Genomic DNA, 26,861 nt, shown 5'->3' on the forward strand with positions numbered 1-26,861 from the left:
TATACTCGAGATAATAGATTATATTATTATTACATTATTTCATTTTACTACTATACATATGATTCCAACATAATGCATTATTTACTTGTTTATACATTTCAATTATACATTTATACAAGTTATTTAACTATTATTGTTTTCTAAACATGTGTGCCATTAAATGTTAAAAAAAATCTTAATAAATATATACCATGATTACTATTTAATTCTCTTATACTATTTTGGAAAGTTTTTATTGGTAACTCTCCTTCCCTCTCACGCGTCTTAAATTTTAGAAAAAATGAAAATGAATTAAGGTTATCGGTATTTGATGAAATATTAATTATTTCTTTTAATATTTTTGTTCTAAATTAATTAATTTTTCCGTATCAATTAAACTAATTATCAATTAAACTAATGCACTCTTAAAAGATTGTATATTTATTACTGTTCTTAATTCATATAAAAGAATAAATTAATTGTAATTTTAGTCTTTATTTTATAAAAAATATAAAATTATAGTCCCTAATTCTGCTTTCCATAATTTCAGTATCTTAATTTGTAGTTATTTATAATTTTTTTTAAATTACTAATTAAGTGTATTTTCTTAAAACTTACAAATTAAAACTAAGACTGAAAAAAATAAAAATATAGGATAAATAAGTGTTATCCGGTGCAATTTTTTTCCATATTATTGAACCCTAACATAGTTTTATTCCATCAATAAGTCACCGAAGAAGAATACTGACCATGAGATTGAAAATGGAATAGAACTCAAAAAAATTAAGGGAAATATTGTAAGGATGTCGAAAATAGTTTTAGAGTAAAAAGGAATATATTTTAAATGATATTTAAATATATAAATAGAAAAATTATTTATTTATATTTTATTTTAAAAGATTAATTATTATTTTATTTTTATTTTTATTTTATCTACTTTCTTTTTAATTTTTTGAATCTTTCTGTCATCAAACTAACTATCAGAGTTTTTCATTGAGTTTCTAACTGTGAATATTATGAGACTGTTTGATCATAGTTTTATGTAAAGTAAGTTCATTTTTGTTTTTTCTTTTATTGAGTTAGTTTTGAATTTATTATATTATATTTTTAGTATAAGATTTGTATATGTAGTGTTTAGTTCGTGTTAGTTTATAATTTTATTGATATGGTTCTATCATTGATCAAGAATTTGTGATGCGTGTTAAGCTATCATTTGATTTTGTATAATTGAACTCATTGTGAGCACACATATTTAAAGTCAGGTAAAGGAAGCTAGTTTTATTTTGAATAAAACACTAAACTAGAAGATCTAGATGTAAAGTTGACGTTGTCACAAGTCTCAAATTTTTCTTGCCGGATTGTTTGCTTTTGAGAAAATTATAGTGCTGATTGAAATTGAAATGTGAAATTGTAGATATTATGTTGATTTTGATATTAATAAATTATTGATGGTAAGTTGTTTAGGATTTTAAATTTTGAACGATAGTATAAAATGATTTGAATTGCATTTATGACTAAATTAAAGTGTACAAGTGATATGCATTTGCTTTGTAAATCTGGATGATTGATTTGGTTTAAAAATAATGAATATATATGTTGACATAGTAGCTCATCAAGAGTATCTTTACCATTTTTGAGTAAAGAAATGTCATTTTTAATGCTTTAGATTTATGAAAATACAAGTTTTGGTGTAAATTTTGATGAAAATATTAATGAGATCAATTTTGAGAATCATTTTTCGTGCATGTCTCACTCAAGCAATAATATGGTGAAATTTAAGGTGCTCATAAGTTAATTTTCGCTAAAACGCGAGGGGATCTCGCTTAAACAAAAACTGAGAGAGATTTGGCGTGCACTCGGGTTCGCTTTTGCTCAAGTGGATTTTTTCTTTAGTGAAAATGGTCTTGCTCAAGCGAGATAATTTTCACTCAAGCTAAAAAAAACTAATTTTTTTCCCCTATGGAAGCCTGGTTTATTATAATTTGTTATTGTTATTGAGTGCACATTTTTTTAATTTAATTATGTGAATAAAAGTGAGTATTTATGCATTTACGTGGAATTTTGTGATATATATTGAATTGTTTTGGAAATTTTAAGTTTAATGTGATTTAATGGTGTATTGATGCGTTAAATGATCGATACGTGATATTTTAAGGAGATAAAATATTGTATGAGATTGTTACGAGAGTGTAATTATTTGTGATGTAGTATGATATTGATTCTTGTGATTGACTCTATTGATATCTTAAAATCATATAGATAAAAAGTACAAGGTGGTGAAAGTCGAATAAGGTTTATATGATTTTGTATCGGATGTGAGCAAAAACTTAGTCTTTCATGTCATATAAATTAACATTGTCATACGAAAAAGTTGAAATTGATATATTTTTATGCGCATGACTGTGTAGATTTACAGTAGTCAGTATAACATGTCTTAGTCTTTGGGTGTTAATTTTAATACACTAATATTTCAGAAGTAAAATCAAGTGTATATGTGTTGTATGATAAAGATGAATTATGAATTTTATAAACACTTGTTTTTTTATAAAATATATGAAAATTATGTATTTATACTTGTTAGTTTAAGTTATATTCATATTTAAAAATTTTAAAATAACTAATTTAACCTGTTTGTTTGTTTTGTTTTATGTATCTGTGTGATAATTGTGTGTTAGAGCACTTTGATTATATATGTTGTCGGTGATCATATGAAATTAAAATAAAAGTTTGAGTTCAACTTGCGTTAGACAATAAAATTCAATACGAAGAAATAAAATATTTTAAATATTTTAAACCTGAAAAAATGAGCTATTAAACATAATTTAGTATATTTCAATTATTTTATTTATTGGTTTCATTTTATTTTCATATTTGAATGAATTAAAAATACTATAATTGATTAAAATATCTGTTAATTTAGTTTTAAAATTATTACGTTCAACACACATAATTTTGATTTGAGATAATTTTTTTTGTGTTTTGTTTTATGTTTGTATATTAGAACGTATATGTTCTCAGTCATCATATGAAATGAAATTAAAATAAAAGTTTGAGTTCAACTTGGACACGTTAGACAATAAAATTCAATAAAAACAAATATTACATTTTAAATGTTTTAAACCCGAAAAACGAGCTATTAAATGTAATTTAGAATATTTTAGTTATTTTATTTTCATATTTTAATGAATTAAAAACACTATAATTAATTAAAATATCTGTTAATCTAGTTTTAAAGTTATTACGTTCAACACGCGTAATTTTGATTGAGATAATTTATTATTTAAGAAAATTGATTGAAGTTTATTAATAAAAAAATTGTGTGTTTGATACAGGTTATTTGGGATTATTTGTAAAGAAAGTTTTGAGCCAAAAAAATAACGTGAGAAACAAATAGAAAATAAAGATTTTGAAAATGTTATCGGATAAATTGTTATTTTAACCTTGTGTCCTATATTTAATTTTCTTAAATAATCTTTAATTATTATTGACAATTAATATATAATATTTTTAAAGAATACTTTTTATTTTAATTTTTTAACTTTTATTTTCAATTTAAAATCTTTCTATTTAAAAAAAAAATTAAAGACAATTTTGATATTATATTAAAATATTTTTACCAACCTTTATTAAATCCAAACATATATATCAATAAATATTTTAATTAAGTTCACTATTTTTCTATTAAACAAAATTACCTCATTCTCCCTTCACATTTTCTCACTTAAACTAAACAAAGAATGAGTGGAGGTGAATATTTTAAAAACTGAATTAAAAATAATTATAAAAAATCAAAATTATATAAAAAAACAAAACACAAAATTGACATATTTTACAAAGTCTACCAAATTAAATTACAGTTATTACCGAATAGGGAAGGAATTGGAACATGCCTTATTCTAAACTTCCATAACTCGAATGCAAATTATTAATTATTCTTTTTATAAAATCTCTCAGACATAAATATTAATTATTTTGTTACAATGCAAATTAATAATTATTTAAGTGATTTTTTAAAAGCAGAAGAAAAAAATATCATTAAAGTTAAATTAATAATACATAATGCTATATCATATTATGTATTTAATTTGAATCTGGGTAAACGATGTAAAAAGTGACTGACATGTAAGATAATTAATAAGTTTTTTAATAGAATGATTAATTATTTTTGTGATTTAAATAAAAAATAAAAAATAGTCTTATGAATTTATGAATGTGGGGATTATTATGGGAAAGGAAAGATAAGGGGCACTTGGGAAAAAACACAATCATTCTCTTAAGCAGAGGATCAGTGCTCATTCATTACTCTCACACTATTTTATCCCTCTCTCTGCCTTCAAAACTCTTTACAACTCAAGAACAAAACCTTTCTCTGTTTTTGCTTCTTCTTCTTCATCTTCTTCTTCTTCTTCATTCACCCTTCTCCAATGGCGGGTGCTATGAATAAGAAGGTTGACAAGATTCGCCAAATCGTGCGTCTCAAGCACCTCATGTCGCGGTGGAAGCAAATGAGCCTCCGCCGCCGCGCCGACGACGGTTCCTCCACGAGCCGCCCTCCCTCCGGGTTCACCTTCGTCTACGTCGGCCCCGAACGCACGCGCTTCGCCATCCCCGCGCGTTTCCTGAACCTGGCCGTCTTCGAGGGCCTCCTGAAACAAACCGAGGAACAGTTCGGACTCCGAGGTAACGGCGGTTTGGTCCTCCCCTGCCAGGTCCCTTTCTTCTCTAACGTCGTTAAGTTTCTTCACAAGGACGAACACAAGTACGGAAAACTCTCTCTCCAAGACTTCCTCAACTTGGTCTCCGACGCTGACGTTTCCGATTCCTGCAAGGAAAACGTCGTCGTTTTCACCCCTCTGCTGCAGAAAGCAGAGGTTTGACATTTCCATTTCCCTTTCCCATTGTTAGAATCTGAATTTGTAAATGAACAACAACCCAGGAATTTTCTTTCTTTTTGTAATGGGTTTTTGGTTCTTCTCATCCTTGGATCCACTCCTCAAATTTTCAAGGGAGGGTTTCAACGAGATGTCTTTGAACTTTTCCTTAGGCTCTGTTTTTTTTTTTTTTGCTAGATTGGGTTGTCTTTCACTTTTATGATCAAATTTTAGTGATCAATGAAGAATTTTATGGTTGTCTTTCACTCTGGATCTGTGTTTTTTTTTAGAATATCTAGCATTTTTTGTTGCTTAGTCTTATCTTCATGAATGCTCCAAATGAGTATATGTATAGGGTAAACACAGAGTAGTTTATTCCGTACACGTCTCAAGATTCTCAATTTGATTGGTTATAAATGCAACTGGTTTGGTCTCTTTAACTCTTTTGCACGTTTAAAAGTTTTTACTTTTTATTCATGTAGTTTCACTTTTAATTTGATTCCTACATGTAAGATTCAAATAGCGAATGATCAAACCAGTAATGTGTGTAATGAAACAATTACATGTTTAATCGAATGTATGATTTCGATTTTGAAACTTAGATATGTAACCACAATAAATAGTTTAGAGGGAAAAAGTGTTATCCAGTTACTATATAAGAATTTTGTTCTGATAGACATGGATCTGCAAAAGGAAAACAATTTTACAGGTGTAGAAATGAAATTGATTAGTGGTTTTACTTTTAAGAATATGAGTAAGATTTTCTGTGATTAGAACAGGCATGGAGTTAGCAAAGTGAACACGTTTCTCTCCTCTGAGCATTTAGAGAGCCCTGTTTTAGAGGGCAAAAACAACATCAAAATCAGAAAGAGGTGTATTGAAGAAAAGTCTTCTCTAATAATCTAAAGGATATTTTGAGCAACTATAGCCACTTTGGTGTTTTTTATTACCACTGAAACAGATTTGTTGTCATTCTCTGTAGTATAAACATGCACAAAGAGATTCTGTGAATTTTTTCACGTTGAATTTTAGCAAAGGAATCTCATCTTTCTGTTATGTTTTCCTAATTTTAGAATTATATTCTGTTTTCCTCCATCTGATGAGGCCTATTTAACCTTACCCTTCAGCTTAGATTCCGCAGATATCAACAAAACACAGCTACTTTTTCTCTCCCTTTTCTTTTTGTTTCTTATAGGAGAAAATATTGGGCATGTGTCAGTGGTTTGCCTGAGAGATTCTTATGATCTTTCTAGATTTAATAAGTGTTTTTTTCTTCTGTTTTAGCTTAAATTGTTCAGATGCCAACAAGTTCTTCCACATGACTTCAGCTCATGAATTTCATCAGATTCTCATTCTTCTGTTAGCTTTCTGATTTATGTTTCTTATTTGCAAAAAAACTTTGGAGAAGTTGAGAACTTACATCAGATTACTATAGAAATATTTTTTTAGATTACAACCACAAAGAAAAATATATTTTTTAAATGAATTAATTTTAAAATTTAATTCACCAAATCACAGTTTTAATATGGTATTAAAGAGTTGTAAAAGTAACATTATTTTACTTTAAAAGTTGTGAAAAGTAATATTTTACTTAATAAAATGGGTTTTGATCAGTTATAGTTTGCCATTACAAAATTTTCTATTTCATGACTCTGTCTCTGTCTTGTAATTATTGCATATATTCTATCTGAATGTCTTATCTTATGATTAATGATTCTACAAGCTTGTTTTCTTTTTCATTATGTTGTTTTTTTAAACTGATAAAACAGAATAATTATACTTTTTTAGGCTTCTTCTTGCTTTTGTCCCTGATTACTTAGGATGGATTAGGATCCTAATTTACTTGGGAATAGCTGTAACACAAATTTTTCTAATTCTTGGATGATACTTTTTTATTATACTTTTAATAGATAATTTTTTTCATTTTATACATATAATCTAAAATAAATTTAAATCTTAAACCTATTTTATCATCTCTAATTAGTTTATGAGAAGTAAAAAATTAGAATAAGGCAGATAGGACAAAAAAAAAAGCTTGACAAGTTATTTTATTTGATACACCTCACACAATAACTTGTCTATTTTTAAAGAATTTTATTTCATTTAATTAAATTATTTATTAAGTATTCTATTGATTAATCACAAATATCTCCCTATAGATGACAAACAAAAAAAGTGCATTTGCTTGTTTCCCTATTCTGTTGAAGGGAATATTATCCCAATGTTAGCATTTTTAGTCCACAAATGTCACCTTTCCTAATAACAAAAAGTTCTTATTATTTGTGAGTAGTGGTAGATCCACACATCACATAACTTTTGTTACATGGTGGTACAGTGATGCCGTGAGAAGAAAAAAAACCAATAATAAACAATTAAATATAAAATATTAACAGTATTATCAATATCATGTTATAATTATAATTGTTTAAATAAAAAATAATAGATTATCCAAATCTTTGTACTATAAAAATAATTATAATAAACTATTTTTACTTAAAATTTATTCATTTTAAGTGTTACTATATCAATTCAATAAAAATAGTTATAGAATCTGTAATTAAAATAACAATAATTTAACAAAAAAAATAAAAATTTTACCAATAAAATAATTTATTTTAGTTATTTTTATAATATAAATATCTGAATGGTTTAACTTTATGTAGACTTTATCAGGAAACTGAAATTCTTATCCTCTTATGTTATTGGAAGGTTGACACACTCACTCTCTTCCCTACTTTTATTAATTAATAATTTTAAATATATAATTTATTAAAATTTTAATGGTATATTATTTATCACATTTATGTTAAAAAATCTTTATGATTCAAAGTAACATTATTAAGAAATCAATTTGAATCACTTGGTTAACTGTGCCAATCAATATTAATAATAATTATTTGACTTTATTGACTTTTTGTTCTGTTATTTTATTCAATTTTGTTTGTCCTAACTCCTTAACTTAAAAAATAATGCAACATATGTTTAACAGTTGAAACTCTAAAAAAAAGTATGAATATAATATGTAACTCTCACTTGAGTTAAAATAACATGGTTACACAAATTGTACTACTTTTATAAATAAAATAATATTCAAATTTTAACTTCTAGTGAATTTCTTCATTATCATCTTGAATTTTCAACACACTCCAATACAAATTTAATTCTGTCATGTTTAAATGATACATTTATAGCATTTCCATTTTCAACAACAAATGCATGAAAGAAAGAAAAAAATGTCAAGTATCTTCAATCAAGAAACCTAATATGTTAGAAAACATGTAAAATTCAAACCAACAAAAACTTTACCAATATTATGTTTGGATTACACTTTGTAAATATTTTTTTACCAATAAAAGGAAAAATAATATAAATAGAAAATAAGATTATTAAATTAGATCAAGAAACACTTTCTAAATTTTACCTCACTAGAGTTATTTCTACATTCAAACGAAAATGAAAGAGAAAAAAGACAAGTTAAATGATGAATAATCTTGCACACATTACTTTGAGATTGAATTTTATATCTAATAGGATACTTTTTATTGCATGCTGTTAGTAGCATAATTATCATATTAAGTAAGTACAAAATAGTTAAAAAAAACAGAAGGACAAAAAATAATATGATTATTATACATTATAGTTAATAAAGAAAATAATAAAACTATTATAGCACAATCTTAAATTGATTTTTATTAATTTAACATTTTTGAAAAAAAATATTTCCCATAGAGTCACTTCTAACAATACATTTATGTTCAGACACATACTATAAAAGTTTGAGCCAATCTTCTGAAAATATTTTATAAAGAAATTTTTTTGAAAAATATTTAATATAATTAAGTACTTAACATTCCAACCTAACATTACTACTTAAGTTTACTAATCTTGTGTTATTTCATCTGTCTAAATTTGGTAACTTATTATCTTAAATTAACTCTATGAGATAGTAAAATCATACTTTTAGCTAGAACTGATTATTATTTAAAATTAATATAATCATAAACTTAAATATATTTTTGACTTAGAGAGTTGTTAGAAGTGATTTTAGGGGACTTGTAATACAAAACTAAGTGACTTTTAATTTTAATTTTTTTTAAAATAATTTAATTTTCAATAAATTTTATAAAAATATTTTCTAAAAAATTGCATTTTTTTATTTGTGTAAGTAATTTTATTGGACAGGGTTGATATAATGAGTATTAGTCAAATATAACTTTTGTTTATTTATTTTTAAAAGTTTAAATTTGTTTATTTCTTAATTTACATTATTGTTATATTGAATATTTTTATTGAGTACATTTTTTTTTACATATTATTATGTAATAAAACGTCATTTAATGTTAATTTTTTATTTATTTTAGTTATATAAAAAATTGAAATATAACTCGAGAAATATTAAAAATCATATAATAATAAATTATTTTTATAAAATTAAAATAAGTAATTACAAATGAAAAACATACTATATTAAAATATAAGAGACATTAATATAATGAAACAAGATTAAATGAGTTACAAATTAACAGAGTAAACATGTAATATTAAGTTAATTAAATAATTTTATAACTTATACATTAACTAAAAAAATTGTATTTTTAAATTAAAAATTCTTCAAAAATAATAATTATAATTACCTTAATAAATATTATCTATAAGGATTTGTTTTTTTAAAAAAAAAATAGAAGTGATACAATTGAAATAAAGTGAGTATTTTAATATTAAAGTAAAAAACTTATAAATTAAAAAGTTTGATATTTTAACTTTATTTCAAAATAATAATAAATTTCTTAATTTTTGTCCTCTAAGTTTTCTCTAAGTTTCTGAACAAACTGATCATACTTTTAAAAACCATATTCAGTTTTTGGTGAAATTTTGAGCAAAGTTATATAATCACAATTTTCATTGGAGTAAATCTCAATTTTGAAATTTTTTTGCATGTTTAGGTAGAATGGTGTTGCATGTAGGGTTTATGGACTTAGGATGGGTCTTGGATTTTTTTTTTAGATATTTAACTTGACTATGAGCTTTGTAGAGTCTGAGGTTTTGGTCGTGTGTTTAACAATTTAAACAGATACGAAAAGTTAGTTTAATTTCAATTAGTATCATAGTTCAAATGATATGGATATGAAAGTAATGTAGTCACTCTCATTTCAAATATTTGCAAGAATTGATATATTTAGTTGATTCTTTTGAATTAAAGAAGGTTATTTGAAGTTTGCATTTGGTTGATGATGACTTAAAGTGATGTTTACCTTTAATATGTATTTAATATTATGTATAAATAATGAAGTCATAACCACCATGAACAAATTTAGATCTATGTTTTATTTTGTAACTTTTATGAATTATGCATACTCATTGGACGGGTTAAATGCTTGCTAAACGAAATTCAATTTATTAAAAAAACTTGAGAGTTTTGGTCGCTAAATAAAAGCTCACAGGAAATTGTTTGTTGGGTGATCTAAACTCTCATTAGACGAGCTATTAAATAAAAACTCTTAGGAGATTGGTTTTTGGGTGAGTCAAACTCTTAAAAAAAAATTGACAGCTCTGGTTGTTGGGTGAGCTAAATCTGGCTGGACAAATTTTCTTAATTGAAACCTCCCAGTGAAGTATTCATTTGATGGACCAGATACTTGTTGGACGAAAATGCTTATTTTAAAATCTAAAGTTTTGTATTTTATATGAATATTTGTTATATGACACAATGAATGATGTATACAATGTTGAGATGTATATGACATGTATTAAATCCAAGATTTGTGTAAATGAAAATATCTTAACTCTATTAGTATATTGAAATTACATCGATAAAAATTATCAGGTGGTAAGAGTTGAAGGATGTCCATACGACATCTCGTTTGAAAAATAATTTATCTTACAAGTCATATGAATTTACCTTGTCATATAATAGAACTTATTTCCTAATTGGTGTAAATGTGTTATAGACGTAAGAAGTAGATTATTTTTATATATATATATATATATATATAATATTTTTTCTAGAAATAACTATGTGTATATTTATTTTGATTTTTTTTAAGAAAAAATATAAATATATGATAGATAGTAAAAGTGTAAAGAAGGGATGTTTAAACTATATTAATAATTAAAGTTATTTATAAGTTAGTGATTAACTTATTCAGGTTCATAATACTTTTAATGTGTGAGATTTTCAATATTTGTGAGATTAGATGAATATATAGGCACAAATTACAATAAATTAATAAGTATTTTAAGATATTTTTTTGCATTATTGTGTTTTGATTATTCTTATTAATCACCACATTGCTGTCACTCTATTTTATTTTTTTAAACTGACCTTTCTTTCTTATTTGACCTTTGCAAGACGAGGTTGACAAATCAATTTTGTAATGGAAAATAAAGATGTTATAATTGTTAAGGTTTCTCTACTAAGAAAATAACTTAAAGGTTTATATATATGTCAAAATCTCATTCGAATATTTATTTATTTTTCTTAAGCTTTTTGTTTTATCTGTCATTATAATTGATGGGTGAAGTTAATGGACATATATAATTACTTTATTGGATTGTAACATAAGTTTAATAAAGAATATCAAAATAGTTTATTTTATGATTTTTTTAACTTCTAAGTTATTTCAGTTAACTTATAACTTATTTAATTTATTTATTTAATTGTTGATGCAGTTAAATTAAAAAAACCCATAAAATAATAAATAAATTTAATAAATATACATTACATCAACTAATTTAATAAAATGATTTTTCCAAAATAAAAAAAAATACATGTACACTTTAAAAATAAAAATAGAAACACTAAAAAGTTTAATGATTTTTTTTTTAAAAAAAAGACACAAATTTCATTTATATATTAACACTTATATAGTTATATTGTGTTAATATAATTTTATATTTACTTATTAACTAGTTTACAAGGTAGTTTTCGTAAACATATTCAGTTTAATTCTATTGAACAATTAAATAAATTAGTTTATCAGCTTCAAATATATCAACTACCAACTAATTTATTAGCTAAACATTAATTTATTAGTAGAAAAATTATTTGGATTCCTTCATAAGTTAGAAATAACAATAGATAAGTTACTTTTTAAAAAAATTAAATAAGAGTTTTCACCAATTAACTTACACGTAAAAGTTTAACCTATGAAAACGATTATTATTTTTATTTTATTTTTCTATAACCACGTACAGAATTTTCTTCTTCTTAAAACATCCTTTTTAAATAAAAACATTAACCACCATATTTTTTTAATTAAAGAAACTTCTTTACACAAATTGACTCATCAGACATTTAAATCTATTTTAAAGTGTATTATGCTACATCACTTTTAAATGTTAATAATCTTATGTCTTAATTTGAAAACTTTAATACATTTAATAATAACGATTACAAAATAATCCGTTAAAAATATTAAGAATTCAAAATTAAAATATTTTCACAATAACTAGAAAAACTATACAAAATTATACTTGTAAAGTAAAACTATATTTATTTTTTATACACTTGTATATTAATTATGAGTTAATCAATTAATTATAATAGATTTCTGAAAATTGGGCTTGAAGCTCACTCATATTACAACATTTAAAATCTTAAGACATTGTTACATAACAAATTTCACAAATTTAGTCCAAGTCTTTAGAATAAGAGAAATCCACACATGTTAATATAGGATTATTTTATTAAAGTAGTGTACTTTTGCTTGATTATTATCAATATGAGTATTTTTTTTAAAATTATTAAAATTGTGTTATTCTAACACTACTTTGTTTAGAATTCAGTAAAGTTTGATTCATGCATGATTTCAATGTTGATAAATAAGTCATGTGAACCATTCAGGACTTTGTTTAGTCTAATCCTTTTTATTTAATTTTTAGTGAAGTCGTGTTAGAGTTTAATGACTTTAATTGAAGACAATGAAAGTTGAAGTTGTGCAGGATTGACACAACTTCAAATATTTGTATATTACACTAAAGTTGTGTAAGATTCACATGTCTTTAATTATTTCTAAATTGAAGTGAAGTTGTGCACCATTAAAACGATTTTGTCTTTAATAGTTAATTGAAGTGTTTATTTTGTTCACGGTGTATTTTATTTTTTTATGAAATTTTGAGAAAGATTACTTAATTTTTATGTATTTAATTATTTGCAAAAATAGTGTAAATTTTGGAAATCGTGAATAATTAGTAAGTTTGGTATCTTTTAAGTTAATAGTTAAATTAACTTAATATAATTAATTTACATGTTTTAAATGAAAAAAGAAGAGTTAGTATGTGGTATTTCATGTGTAAAAAGGCGACAAAATAAAATAGTTTTAGCAAATAAAGTAGTTAAGTATGTTAAGTTATGTAAATATATTTGAATTTAGTGAGGAGAAAAATGTTACAATTACACACATGTTATTTTTTGTAAGGGAAATTTCCTCTATTATGAATTTCATTCCAATAATAAGAATGTTTTTTCTTTTTGCTTTTTCAGATCAAGTTAAACAAATCAAGAACACATAATCTACTTTTTGTCACTTAAGAAAGAGAAGAAAAATGTTATGAAGTGTAGGATGTTTCTTCATGCACTATAACAAATGTCTTCCTACACCCATCATTTTTTGAGAAGATTGTTTTATCCCTTTTAAAAATGACAAGATATTTTCGGAACATATTTTTCAGAACACATTTATGAATTTCGGATTTACCAATCTCAAAATTAAAAAATGTGTTCTGAAATGACTTTTTGTCTTTCAAATTTCTTATTCCAAAAACATTATTTACTTATGGAATCTCTGTTCGAGAAACATTTTTTTGCTTACGAAACCCCTATCTTAGAATCATCCAAAATTGTAAAGAGTAATTTTAGTATTTCGAAGAATGTAGGAGTATAGGAAGGGTGCAGGAAGAAACACCCTTAAGCTTATTATTTATTAAGTGCACCACCTTACATTCCTTATAAAGAAATGCACGTGTTAGTGTTTTCTAAAGGCTGATTCACGTGCACTAGATCAATTTAAATATGCAGTTATGTGAAATATTATTTTTGTTCAAAATGATTTAAAAGACTTTGTCTTTCGTAAGTAAAATCACAAAGTTTTGGATTCTAGAACTAATATGTTACTTTTAGATTTGGTCATCCGGAAGTTTACTTTGATAGCATAAATGACCTTATGGATGTCAAGACTAATAACCAAACATAAATGAATTCTGAACCTCAATCTTCAATACTATTTACAACAATCAATTTCAGACATAAAAATGAAAAACTGATAACTTACTTTCAAATATAATCATCGAGAAAAAAAAAAAAACTTTTTAGATATATGAATCCAAAGTATATAACACCTAGTTTCAAATTTTTACGTAAGTAAGTAAGTAAACATGAAGCGAACAATCCCTAATTAAAAATGAAGCCAATTTAGATTTTAAATTTTATGTTAGGTGGATCTCTTAAATGATAGTTTGTTAAATGATATGGTTCAGGGAGAAACATCCTTTTCTAGATCTCCCTGCGTTTCTGAATCTTGCCCCGCAGTTGCAGAGATGGATGCGCAGTGTTGGCCTTCTTCTAACGAGGTACGTGTTTATGTATATCCTGATCTGCTCGTCAAATTCGTCGTCATTTTTGCATAGCTTAATTTTATAGCTTCATCGTTTCGTGACATTGCCGTTTCGATATTATTCGCGGTGCTGTGATCTACACTCTGAAGCTGTTTTTTCGCTGAACCATTGTTTACGCATCGGTTAGTTAGCAATTGGTGTATTAAGCTGGAAGTTGATGTTTGCGTTTTCAAATCAATCAATGAAACGATAATTTGTTTTTTTGTACGAAAAAATCGAGAAGTGATCGATAACTGCACATCATTTTTATATTTGCATTGCTTTAGAGTTTTGGATTGTATTCTAATAGTAAAATTGATTAATCGAGGGCAAGGAGTTTCTGGTGAATCCTCCCCACTGTGGCTCGACCTAGGATAGTGTTGAGGATGACTGTATTGTGCTAGCAACTTATTTAGTTCATAATGTGACCATGCTGATATTTGTCGTTGTTGATATTTTTGAGTCATTTGGAAAATCGACGAATGGAATGTTACAATGGAAGTGGAAAGTAGCTGAAAAATATCAAGAGGACCTTCGATCAACTATTACTCTTTCCAATACCATTGCATATTTGCGACTGATCTACATGTAATCTGCAGCTAAATGAAATCAGAGAGAGAATATCCAAAATGGCGAATGTGAATAAAGAGGAGGTTCGAGTTGCGGTATCTCCCTATCGAATATGTCCTTTGGGGGCACACATTGATCATCAGGTATTTAATAATCTTTCTGTTATGTTATTGCAAAGGACACTTGGTGATTGATCTTTAGCAGTGAGTACTAGAACAGTGGTGCTGGGAAGTTAAATTCCACGTGTTCAGTTGCCAGACAATATTCTCACAAATTGCATTTAAATTTGAGTGATTTCTCTTGCAATTTCCTCTGGTGTTTGCAGGGTGGGACCGTTTTAGCTATGGCAATTAATAAGGGAATACTTCTGGGTTTTGCTCCTTCTGCTAATAACCAGGTACATATTGATCTTGTTCTCAATCGATAATCTTAAAAATTTATGAGAAAGCATCTGTAAATTTCCTTTGTTCAATTAGCTTAGCATATGTATGGTTGTAAACCAAAATTAACCTGTCTGACGCTTTTACTTGATATGTGCCCTATGCTCACAGACTTGTTATTCATGATGCTTTCATTTGTCTGATGAATGATCCCTGGGACTTTTATTTTAGGTTGTAATTCATTCTGGACAGTTTCAGGGAGAAATTAAGTTCAGGTCTGTGGTCAGTGATTATAAAGCTTGCTGTTTATTAATTTTTTCATGAGTTATTTTCCATCTCTTAAAAAATTATTTTGGGTGAATGTATGCTAGATGCATTAAATTAGATATTGCTATTTCTCACCGAGTCATTAGGATTACAAGACATACTTCATAATGGTTGATGAAGATGAAATATAACTGGTTACTCTTAGTAATTGACAAATGATGTACAGCTTCAGTATGATATGACCAAAATGATGGTCCTTATATGCTGTAATTGGTATATGATTTCAACTGTCATTCTCTATTTCTTCTTTTGGTTACAAAGGAGGCACGGGCAACTGGGCACGGTAGGGAATAGCCGGCCTGGTGGAGATCAAACCTCCAACATCATCATCACACCCAAATCTTCAAGATTTAGGGCCAGTGTTGAGCTATTGCATACATTTCTACTGTCATTCGGATCTCGGGCTATTCTTGTTTTTATCGCATAGTTTTTTTTTTATCTAGAACATTATATAATTTGCCCAATTTTTGAGATATAAAGTGATCGATATTTGATAGAGTTGATGAGATACAGCAGCCAAAAGACAAGTGTTTGGCCAAAGATTCTTCTGAGCGACATGAACAATGTGACTGGGGGCGTTATGTTAGAGGAGCAGTATATGCACTACAGAGTAGAGGAAACAATCTCTCTAAGGTCAGATATATTGCCAGAGGTTCACCTTTCTGTTCTTCACTTGGCTATTTCCTTATTTCAAAATGTATTCCCACCCATCTTTATTACAATGTTTACAGGGTATCACAGGATACATATGTGGTTCTGAAGGTTTCGACAGTTCAGGCTTAAGCTCTTCAGCTGCAGTAAGTTAGTGATTTCTCCCTATCTACTTTCTCTTCATTTGGTCCTTAAATTTACTAGGATTGTGAACAACCTTGTAATGATGAATGTAATGAAGTTCATCAGAAGAAGAACTAACTAGTTTAGCTTCGTGAGCAAAATTCACTTTCGAGCATGGGTCGGGAACATTGGAATAGAAGAACTGTGAGAGGAGATAAATTTTGGTTGTCAATGTGATCTGCTCTCCTTTGTGTATCCATCCATGTGCACTTTAATTCTCAGTAGTAACAAAATAAATGATCATTATAGAAATTATTAGTATATATATATTTGACTGTAACATATTGATTTTTTATTATAATCCTGGAATTAATAATAATACTTTAATTGCAACTAGATCCCAATATATTATTCCACTCTCCAAATAATGTTAATATCTGTTATTCTGATTCTGTGCTCATTTTTTGTTGTTTTTTAATAAGCTGCTCATTTTGGTTTCTTGTGAAAAGGACCATGATAGATGCCTGTTGGCAACTGATCATGTCTTCTAATTTTCGTTGGGGGATTTCAACTTTTGTTGTTTAACAGGTTGGAGTGGCTTACCTCATGGCTTTGGAATATGCAAATAATTTAGTAATATCTCCAACAGAAAATATTGAATATGATAGGTAAGTCTCTCCAAGTCCTTCGAGACATTCACAGTGCATTTTTCTTGAACCATGGGCAAATGTATGAATCAATGCAGTCAAAGGCATAACATTTTCTTATCTAACTGAAAGCGTTTAATAGGTGTACCCTCATTAGCAGAACCCCTTGTTAAAACCCTCAATACCTCTCAACTTTGACTAGCCCTATATGGATTGAATTTAATTTGTTAGAAAAAGGCAGTATGTTTCTTCAAATCTCAGTTTCTTGCACTCTCGTTACACTCTTCAAATCTCAGTTTCTTGCACTCTCGTTACACCTCTTTGCAAGCTGGTTTCTCACCATGTTGGAAAGTAAAATGCTTCTAAAATGTTACTATCGAACTTGAAAAGTTGCCACCAACGTTTAAAAGGAATTAGATCCTCATCCATTTAGTCATTGTGATTATAGATATGCTACCGAGTCATGTCCTAACTGTATGGTTGTATTAGATCCACCCTCTTAAATGTTACTTTTTTCTCATTTTAGGTTGATTGAGAATGAATATTTGGGTCTGAAAAATGGCATAATGGATCAATCAGCTATATTACTTTCAAGACATGGTTGTTTGATGTGCATGAATTGTAAGGTAATAACTGGATTAATATGTTGTTGTTGTAAGTTCAGAATGTATTTTTATATTTTGAAGGATATCCAATTGTTACAGAATCAGATTTGGTGTCTGGCATGTGTGCCATTTTGTCACTGAAGCTTCTTATTGTGTCCTTATGTATATGCATCTTTTTCACCTTTATGGAGAGAATGGCAATGAAGGGGCATGTGTTTGACAAGCAAGTTTCTTTGACCCTAAAGCATTTATTTTTTGGTAAAAGAACAGGACTTGCTACATGCTGGGGAAATTGAATTTATCAACCAAAAACACTATACTCCAATAGTCACTAACTTGTAGCATAAGTTGCCCTCCTGCAAATATAAGGATTTGCTTGTTCCACAAACTTGTATTAATTGCTAGATCCCATTCATGTAGGCATTTATTTTTTATACGTGCTGAGCTAATATACTTGAAAATTAAAACATATTTTGGTTTGCAGTGCAGCATCCCTTGGATGAGGATGAGCTGGATATGTTTTATATGTAAATACCTGGTTGTTTTGTTGATTTTTTTTTACAGTTGTTTAGCATAAAACTTTTCTAAGATATTTAACTTTTCATATTTAGCTGTTTAGGAAAATAATTTTTTTTTAAAAATTTTAATTTCCTAATCATAGACCACAGTATCTAATTATATCTAATAATATCTAACATATCTCATAATATCTAATTATATCTAACACTTATAAATACATCAGTCATGATGAACAAAGGGGAGAGAAACTTAAATGTTGTGGTCTGAGGTCATTTAAACTTTTGGGCCAGAGTCAGATACGGTAAAGTTTCCTGTGAAGAAATGCATTTTACTTGCACATAACATTGTTGTTACTGTTGTCATTGTCATTCCTCTATTTCATGTGTTAGTTTGCAACATGCAGATCAAGGATTATAAGCTTGTTTACCAACCAAAGGTTTTAGAATACAAGGAGAGTGAGCAAGCGAAAGCAACCAGTATATTGTTGGCACTTTCAGGTCTGAAGCAAGCTTTGACGAATAACCCTGGATATAACAAGCGAGTTGCAGAGTGTCGAGAGGCTGCACAAATTCTTCTTGAGTAAGTTTTTTTCTCTTCTCTCAAAAGTTTATTAATGCCGTCATTCATTATTTTAGTTGTTAACAAATAAGAACTTGTCTTTACTTTACATGCATTGCAAAATATTGAAGACATTTCTAAAATTAGTGTCTTGAGAGCTGTTGCTAAATGTCAGCTTTACCCTTATGAAAAGGTTTCAATAAACTGAATTAGAGGATGGGAGTAGTTAATTACCGAAGTGGATAAATATCTTTTTCTCCTAATATCAATTAGATCTCTCAAATCAATTCAGATATGGTCAAATTTGCATCAGTTTAGTTTATTATAAGATGAGGGAGAGGCCTTGGAATATTAGTAGCTGCCTTGTGACCTGAAATTCAAGGGTATCCTAGAACAGCCTGCCTGTGTGGCAAGGCTGCTTACCCAATGTACTGGGTCACTTTTTTATTAGTTTATTAAAAGATGAACGATGGAAAATTTAATTCCAATAAGAGCTAATAAAACTGTTATAATTACAGAAATAAGGAGTTGGTTATATATGTATTATTAGGCACTTTTTTGATATATTCTCATCATATCTCTGTTATTAGAGAATATCAAATCCCCTCTATTTATTGTATTAATTTCTTTTTCTCAATATAAATAAAACTCATGTGCTGTCTCGTGTCTTAAAAACATGATTTCAACTCAATGTTTCTCTTTTCCCTATGGTATCTGGAGTCGTGTTCAAAACCATGTTGGCCTTGCAGACCCACTGTTTCGCAATATTTTTTTTTGTGAACCCTTTTCCCCAGTTCACTTTCACTGATTGGACACCCTCTCCTTATTTATTTATTTAATTTTCCTCTAGCTTTCCAAAAAAATTTAATGCTCAACTTTGTAATGTTATTAAATCCATTATTCACACCCCACTCAAATCTATTTTCTGTCCCGAGGCATGTGCATCAGTTTGGAGTAAGGCTCGTGTCCTTTATGCCAGTGACACAGTGTGTCTACGACATGTGCCAAGATCTCTGCACTTCTTGCTCCATGGTGTTTTGAAGGTCCTATGTCTGATTATCTTGGGCGGTTTCATGTTGTCTTACATGATTTTAATGAGCTCTTTCCACCATTTGCTGATGTGAAGAAGGAACTTGATAAACTGCAGTACATTTTTTATGACCTTGGGCCTGTATGGCTTGGTACAAGAGTATGTTGCCACCTGTGAAGAGATTTTTAGATCACCAATAAATCTTACAATGACTTTCACATCATTTTTCTGCAGCTGAAAACAGTGCGTTTGCATCACAAAATAATAATTATGGACGTTGTTGCATTGGTAATTCTAAAAATCATCCAAATTGCGAACATTGTTACGGCATTGGCATACAATTGATAAGTGTTGGAAGCTGCATGGGAAGCCCCTTTGTCCACACAATATTGTCCAAACATCTACTGTTGAGTAACTTGTTGCTTCTACATTACTAACTGATCCATATCTAGCAACATTTGAAGACTTTACCAAATGGTGTGCTACACACCAACCCACTAATAACACTGCTTTGGTGACACATTGATAATTCATCTGCTTCTCTCTCTCTCAATCTCCTTCTCTTGGTCCTTGGATTATTAACTTTGGTACAACTGATCACATATCTAGTGACCGTTCTCTTTTCTCCTTCTTTACTATTGTTGCCAATTCGCCTTTTATAATTGCTGGCAATGGTTCACAGACACAAGCTTACAGACATTGGTACTACCTAATCGGTCATTTAAATGTTTCTTTGTGGGATATCATCACTCTACAAGAGGGTATTGACGTTTCTCTTCTGATCTTCATAGGTATCTAGTGCCTGTTAACGTCTTTTTTTGAGTCTGTTTCATATTATACAATTGTTCATTCTAATGACAACATATGTATTCACTTTCCCACTACCATTAATCTTCCTTCATCACCACCAGATAACTATGCCATAATTCAGGATGCTTCTCTTTGCACCAAGATTATACTAACACTCTCTGTCTTGATGCCAAAATGACATCAGTTTGACTTCTCTTTCCCATTGTAACTATTCACCATTATACTCTATCTCAACTTGACATGAAAAATACATTTCTACAAGGTGATCTTAATGGAGAAGTCAACATGGAGCAACCCCCTAGATTTGTTGCTAGGGGGGTCATCTAATATGGTATGTTGCTTATGTAGGTTCCTATATGGCCTCAAGCAATCATCTCATGCATGGTTTGGGCGTTTGCCGAATGTCATCCAACAATTTGGAATGATACAAAGTGATGCTGATTATTCTCTATGTATCTATCTCATTGTATATGTGGATGACATTGTTATCATAGGGAGTGATAAGGAGGATATTGTGCAACTAAAACAATATCTTCCTCCAAAGTTTCAAACAAAAGATCTTGAACACCTGATACATTTCTTTGGTATACAAGTGGCACAATCTAAGGATGGCTTGGTCATATCTCAAAGAAAATATGCTCTTGACATTTTAGAAGAAATAGGGATGATAAATGCTCTTGACATTGACATACCAAAAAATTCAAGTGTCAAACTTGTACCTGAACAAGGAGAATCTTATTCTAATCTTGGGAGATGTAAAGGGTTAGTTAGTAAGTTAAATTACCTCACTATAACTCGTCCTAACATTGCCTTTGCAGTGAGCGTAGTAAGTCATTTTTTAAACTCTCATTGTCAAGATAATTGGGATGCAATCAAACGGATCCTAAAGTATTTTAAGAAAGATCTTGGAGAAGGCCTCATTTATGAAGACAAGGGAAATACTCAAATTGTTAGGTATTCTGACATTGACTTTGTAGGGTCAGCAAGCGATAGATGCTACACTTTAGGGTACCGTGTTCTTGTTTGAGGTAATTTAATATCTTGGAAGAGTAAGAAACAAAAGGTTGTGGCAAGGTCAAGTGCAGAAGCATAATACATGACAATGACAATGACATTAGTCACTTATGAGTTCATATCACTAAAACAACTCCTCAAAGAGCTTAAATTTGTAGAAAGTTTCTAAATGCACCTTGTATGTCACAACCAAGTAGCATTACACATGCCTCTGATATTGTCTTTCATGAAAACCAAACATATTGAAATTAATTGTCATTTTATAAGAGAAAAATTGGAGTTTAGAGACATCACTAAATTTGTCAACTTCTTGAAGAGTTGGCTGACATATTCAGCAAGTTGCAAAGAAGACTAATGATCGATTATATTTGCAACAAGCTAGGTACATACGACCTATATGCTTCATCTTGAGGGGAGTCTTATAATTATATGAATAAGGAGCTGATCCTATATAATCATGAATATTTTGTAATTATAGAAATAAGTAGCTAATCCTATATAGTCAGGAATATATGTATTATATTAAGAACTTTTTTATTTATATATCAAATCTCCTATTTTTATTTTATTGATTCCTTTCAGCTTAGTGTTTCTCTCTTCTCTAGAGTTTATCAAAGACATTAGCAAGATAATAAGGTTAGCTCTTATTGTGATTAATATTTCAAGATATTTGATAAAGAGAAGGAAAATAATTATAAAACGAGCTAAACAAGCGTAGTTTAATATTTTACAAACAAGGTACACCCAAAATACAAATTTGGCTTATTTAAATAAATGAGTTAAGCTTGAGCATAATTTTTATTTTCATGCATGTCAAACTAGAGTTTTAAATTTTGTCCATGTAGTTTTTGCTCACTAGGTGTAGGTTCATACAGTTTCTTATGATTAAGGTTTTGGTCCTTATAAACCGATTTACAAATAGAACTAAAGTGATGTATATGATTTTGGTGAGATAATCGTGGCTCGGGAAGTTTATATTATGTTTATATTCATTTTGCAGAGCATCTGGAGATTACAACACCGAGCCCATCCTATCGAATGGCCAGTATCTCGCCTTCTCACATGTGAACCTAGTTATATCTTTTATTGAATAGCTAACTTATCTTGGTTATTTTTCTTTGCCTTTTCCACTGAGCAGTTGATCCAGAAGTTTACGAGGCTCACAAGGTATAAAGCATTGGCATGTTAAATCGATAAGTATACACCTTTTTCCATATCCTGGTTAATTAGTGATATTATGCACAATTCATATTTAGGGTGATGGTGCAAGTGTTTAACAAATATGAAATGTATAGCTAAATAAACGGGTTTCTTTGTTTCAGGAATATGATTTTGAGAATTGTTTAAGTGTAGAAAAGTAATAAATGAACTTAAAATATTTTACTTTTATGCACTATTATTATATAAAAAAATCAACAGTCTGTGTAATGTTATGCAAAGAAACATAAATTCTGGAAAACCTACTGATGTTGGAAATTGAGATGCACAAACATATAAGCATATTGAATGGGCACACATTACTTTCATGGCAGAAGTGTATCCTGAAATTCTGAACATCTCAACGAACAAAACTGTAGGACACATTTACAGTTATATCTGACAACTGTAAAGCTGTTACATAGAGAGTGTGAGTTTGTTGAGACAGCCAAACAGTGCTGTTATAAATAACTGAAAGGGAAAAAATATTACAAAGAGGAGAAAATATATTTCTTACAGATCTCATGCTTCGAAAATGCAGATAAGTTTATGCATGTTATATCAACATTTGTTAGGAAGTATTGTTGATTTTCTTACTATGCTAGTCAATTAAACTTGTTTACTTGTTCCAGCTTATTTACTGATGTTTAATGCTTCTTTCATATGTTGTATAATTCGAATCCCAGATATGATTTTAGCATAATCAAGGAGTCTTACATTTTCTTTGTCCAGCACAAATTAGAACCAAATCTAGCCAAAAGAGCAGAGCATTATTTCTCGGAGAATATGCGTGTTATGAAAGGTATATTTAGTTGAATTGCTTTGATAAATTTCATCTTGAGGGTCCATGCCCTACTCAATTAACCCTTGTTGCTGTAAGGTAATTTATTTCATTTTTAACTCAGGACTCGAGGCTTGGTCGTTGGGCAAGTTAAAAGATTTTGGAATGCTTATTACAGCTTCTGGTCAGAGTTCCATTCAAAATTATGAATGTGGTATAACCTAAATCCCCAAATTCTTTTTTGGAATGTTTTGAAACTCCATCTTCTTTCTCTTCTAATATGAAACTGATATGAAATACAGGAATCCAAAATCGGGTGGAATACCATATTTCTTATGCAAATTTTTTAACTTTCCAATATTATTTATATAGCCTTAAATAATTATGCAAAAATTAAAATTTGAGCCTGGAAATCACTATAATAACATTTTAACTCTCTTTTCACACTAACATGACAATTTTGCATGTTTCTAAATCAAATCAACGAAATTTTTGTAATCTTTTCCTCTACCACTGTCACAAAATATCTTCTCGTATAGAACTATTTTATAACTTTTCTTTTCCTGTGTGAGCAGACATCCATTTGAACACTCTAATTTTTGCTACCTTTTTCTCTTGTAACTTTAAAACCCAACATTCACTGTACTACCACTATTCTACAACTTCGTGATTCCCCACCATACGCGAGCTCCAGATGATTTTAATAAATTCAAATGTTTTAAACATTTTAACCTAGTTTCCTACATTAAGTTAAAATATTGGATGTTATTGAAACTTTTTACCCCAAGACCTCTTTGAATTGAACTAAACCAAAGTCTTCTTTCTAATGTCATGTATCGAATATGATTTCGCTTTGTTTTTTTATTGCGTGTGTGCTTTAAAAGTAATATTCCTAACAATTGTAAGACATGAAACTCACACGTTGTTTGTTGGAGATAATTTGATGTTAGAATAACTAATGATGATCTTGTCAAATGAAGGTTGTGAACCACTGATTCAGCTGTATGAGATCCTTTTGAGAGCTCCTGGTGTATTGGGAGCACGCTTCAGTGGTGCTGGGTTTAGAGGGTGTTGTCTTGCATTTGTGGAAGCTGATCTTGCAACTGAAGCTGCATCATTTGTGAGGAGAGAATATCTCAAGGCTCAGCCAGAGTTAGCAAGCCAAATAAGCAACGACACAGCAGTTTTAATATGCGAGTCTGCTGAATGTGCACGTGTAATTTAAACTGCATTTTTTTTCCGTTCATTCTTCTATTTCATCATTCTTGTAATACCAATCACAGCTTCAAATCTCGCTGTAGTTCATCAAATATTTTATTCTTTTCACTTATTTCATGATCATGGATTAACTCACGTTACATTTGATTTTATTTGGTTCCTTTTCATGAGAGGATTATTTTACACGGTGCAATGTAGAGTTAATATAATAGATTTCTAATTACTTTATAAATTTTTTTATTTTTTAAATATAGTAATGAATTTTGGAGCTTGATTGTGAGCCAATTTTGAGATTGACTCAAGAAGTTAAATTTGTTTCATTAGATCCACTCACGTAAAAACTATAAGACCTAACTATATTAGAAGACAAAATCGTCATATACATAGTGAAATTCATGTGAAAAATTGAATTTCACAAAGAAAATGACTTTTTTCAAAAGTTTTATTGATTGTTAAACTAATAAGGTTGAAAGATTCATGTAAGTCCACACAGTAAAAAAAACTAAAGATACCGTGAATAAGTTTGAACTAATAATATTGAGTGAGATAAAGTTTAAAATATTAAGATTAAACATGCGTTGAATAAGTGTTAATTGAGATTGAACTGCAAATATTCTAATTTAGGTTAAATATTTAATTTAATTAGAAGTGAATGTGTGAAGATTTGATTAAGAGAATTTAAAATGATTTGAGAAGTGAGGTTGTTTAAAATAATGAATATATAAAGTAAATTAGTGGAGAAAATTTATTCAAGTTTCTGAATGATCTAAATAATTTTTAATTTTTTAAAAATGTAAAATATACTTTTGTCTTTGAAAATGCTTGAAAAATAAATATAATATATTTGTTTTTAAATTTTAGTTAATTGAAATTTTGTACATTATTTATTATATCATTAAATAATTATTTTTGAAAAAAATAGAATTTATTTAATCTTGTCATAACATGAAAATTTGTCACAAAATTATATTTTTCTATTAAAAAGTATTTTAATATTCAAATTGTAAAAAATTGTGGAAGATTTCGAAAATGCATTAAAATAAATATTAAAAGTTATCGTACTAAAAAAGCAAACACTTTAATGTAAATGCACGTACTATTAGATGGATTTCTTGACACGTGTAAGCTTCATTAAATATATGTGTAAAAGATACACATAATTTAAACGTTTTACTTTGGTGAGCATGAGTAGTTGAGAAAAGGACAAAATATAGCACTCTCACTTCAAAGCAAAGGAAGTCATGTGGGCCTATTTACTTTCTTTTCTCATTCTGTAATTCATTTTCTACAGTTTCTTCCTGCACCCCTACATTTTTCTTTCTCCACCCCACAATGTTATGCAAAGATCAAACTGTCCCTATTATTTTTAAAAACCCTAAAATGCACTTTAACTGTATTTATTTTTTTGCATTATGGATTATGGAATCCATAAAAAATTTGGATTGATACTTCTGGTAAAATTTCGGATCCACCAATCCGTAATGCAAAATATGCAATTCACATTCACATTCATCATTCAAAAAAAGCATTCCGGATCTACCAATCCGTAACAAAAATAAAAATATGTATTCCAGATTTAGAAATCCATAATTAAAAAAAAACATTTCAGATCCACAAATTTGTAACAGAATTAGGCTTTTGGATTCAGTAATCCAGAAATCAATCATTTATGCCAAAATTGCTTCCAGAACATCCCCTCATCCAAAAAAAAAAAAATATTCAGTTCCAGATTGATGAATCCGTAGCATACTCTCATATCCCTATTTTTAGTAACCACGGTAAGACCAGTTTTGGAATTTAGAAAATTGTGGGAATGGAGGAAGAAAAATGCTTCATTTTCCCTATTTTCTCAACTAAACATTTCAAATTGTGTTTTCAATTATTTGCTCACAGACACTCAATTTAATTTTTTTAAAATAGACTATGTATAAAGAATCTGTGCATTGTCATAAGGTGATTGATATTTTAAACCAATAGCACATAAATATTA

The 26,861-nt window shown here is 28.6% G+C and overlaps 2 protein-coding genes across 8 annotated transcripts; both read left to right on the top strand.

The window, feature by feature from the left end:
- Positions 1-4,232: 4,232 nt before the first annotated feature.
- Positions 4,233-5,116, top strand: LOC150029206 (protein SMALL AUXIN UP-REGULATED RNA 12-like). The gene has a single exon (XM_090299163.1). The coding sequence runs from the start codon at positions 4,404-4,406 to the stop codon at positions 4,854-4,856; it is 453 nt and encodes a 150-aa protein (XP_090155289.1). The 5' UTR covers positions 4,233-4,403; the 3' UTR covers positions 4,857-5,116.
- Positions 5,117-14,231: 9,115 nt separating this feature from the next.
- Positions 14,232-25,006, top strand: GALAK (galacturonic acid kinase). 7 transcript variants are annotated; one of them, XR_016518887.1, is made up of 14 exons: positions 14,235-14,417; positions 15,041-15,154; positions 15,337-15,408; positions 15,623-15,666; positions 16,216-16,351; positions 16,450-16,515; positions 17,081-17,160; positions 17,666-17,765; positions 18,667-18,842; positions 22,676-22,716; positions 22,814-22,872; positions 23,559-23,674; positions 23,778-23,867; positions 24,634-25,006. XR_016518887.1 is itself a non-coding variant. In XM_068614981.2 (14 exons), exons 1-14 carry the CDS (start codon positions 14,316-14,318, stop codon positions 24,876-24,878), a joined length of 1,365 nt encoding a protein of 454 aa, XP_068471082.1. In that variant the 5' UTR covers positions 14,238-14,315; the 3' UTR covers positions 24,879-25,006. The 7 variants fall into 7 exon arrangements, 3 of the variants coding, with proteins under 3 accessions (XP_068471082.1, XP_090155290.1, XP_068471083.1); XR_016518886.1 differs by having other exon boundaries at positions 23,605-23,674; XR_016518885.1 differs by having other exon boundaries at positions 22,814-22,842.
- Positions 25,007-26,861: the final 1,855 nt, after the last annotated feature.

This window comes from Phaseolus vulgaris, chromosome 2 (genome assembly GCF_051622355.1).
Source record: "Phaseolus vulgaris cultivar YP4 chromosome 2, ASM5162235v1, whole genome shotgun sequence".
NCBI lineage: Eukaryota > Viridiplantae > Streptophyta > Magnoliopsida > Fabales > Fabaceae > Phaseolus > Phaseolus vulgaris.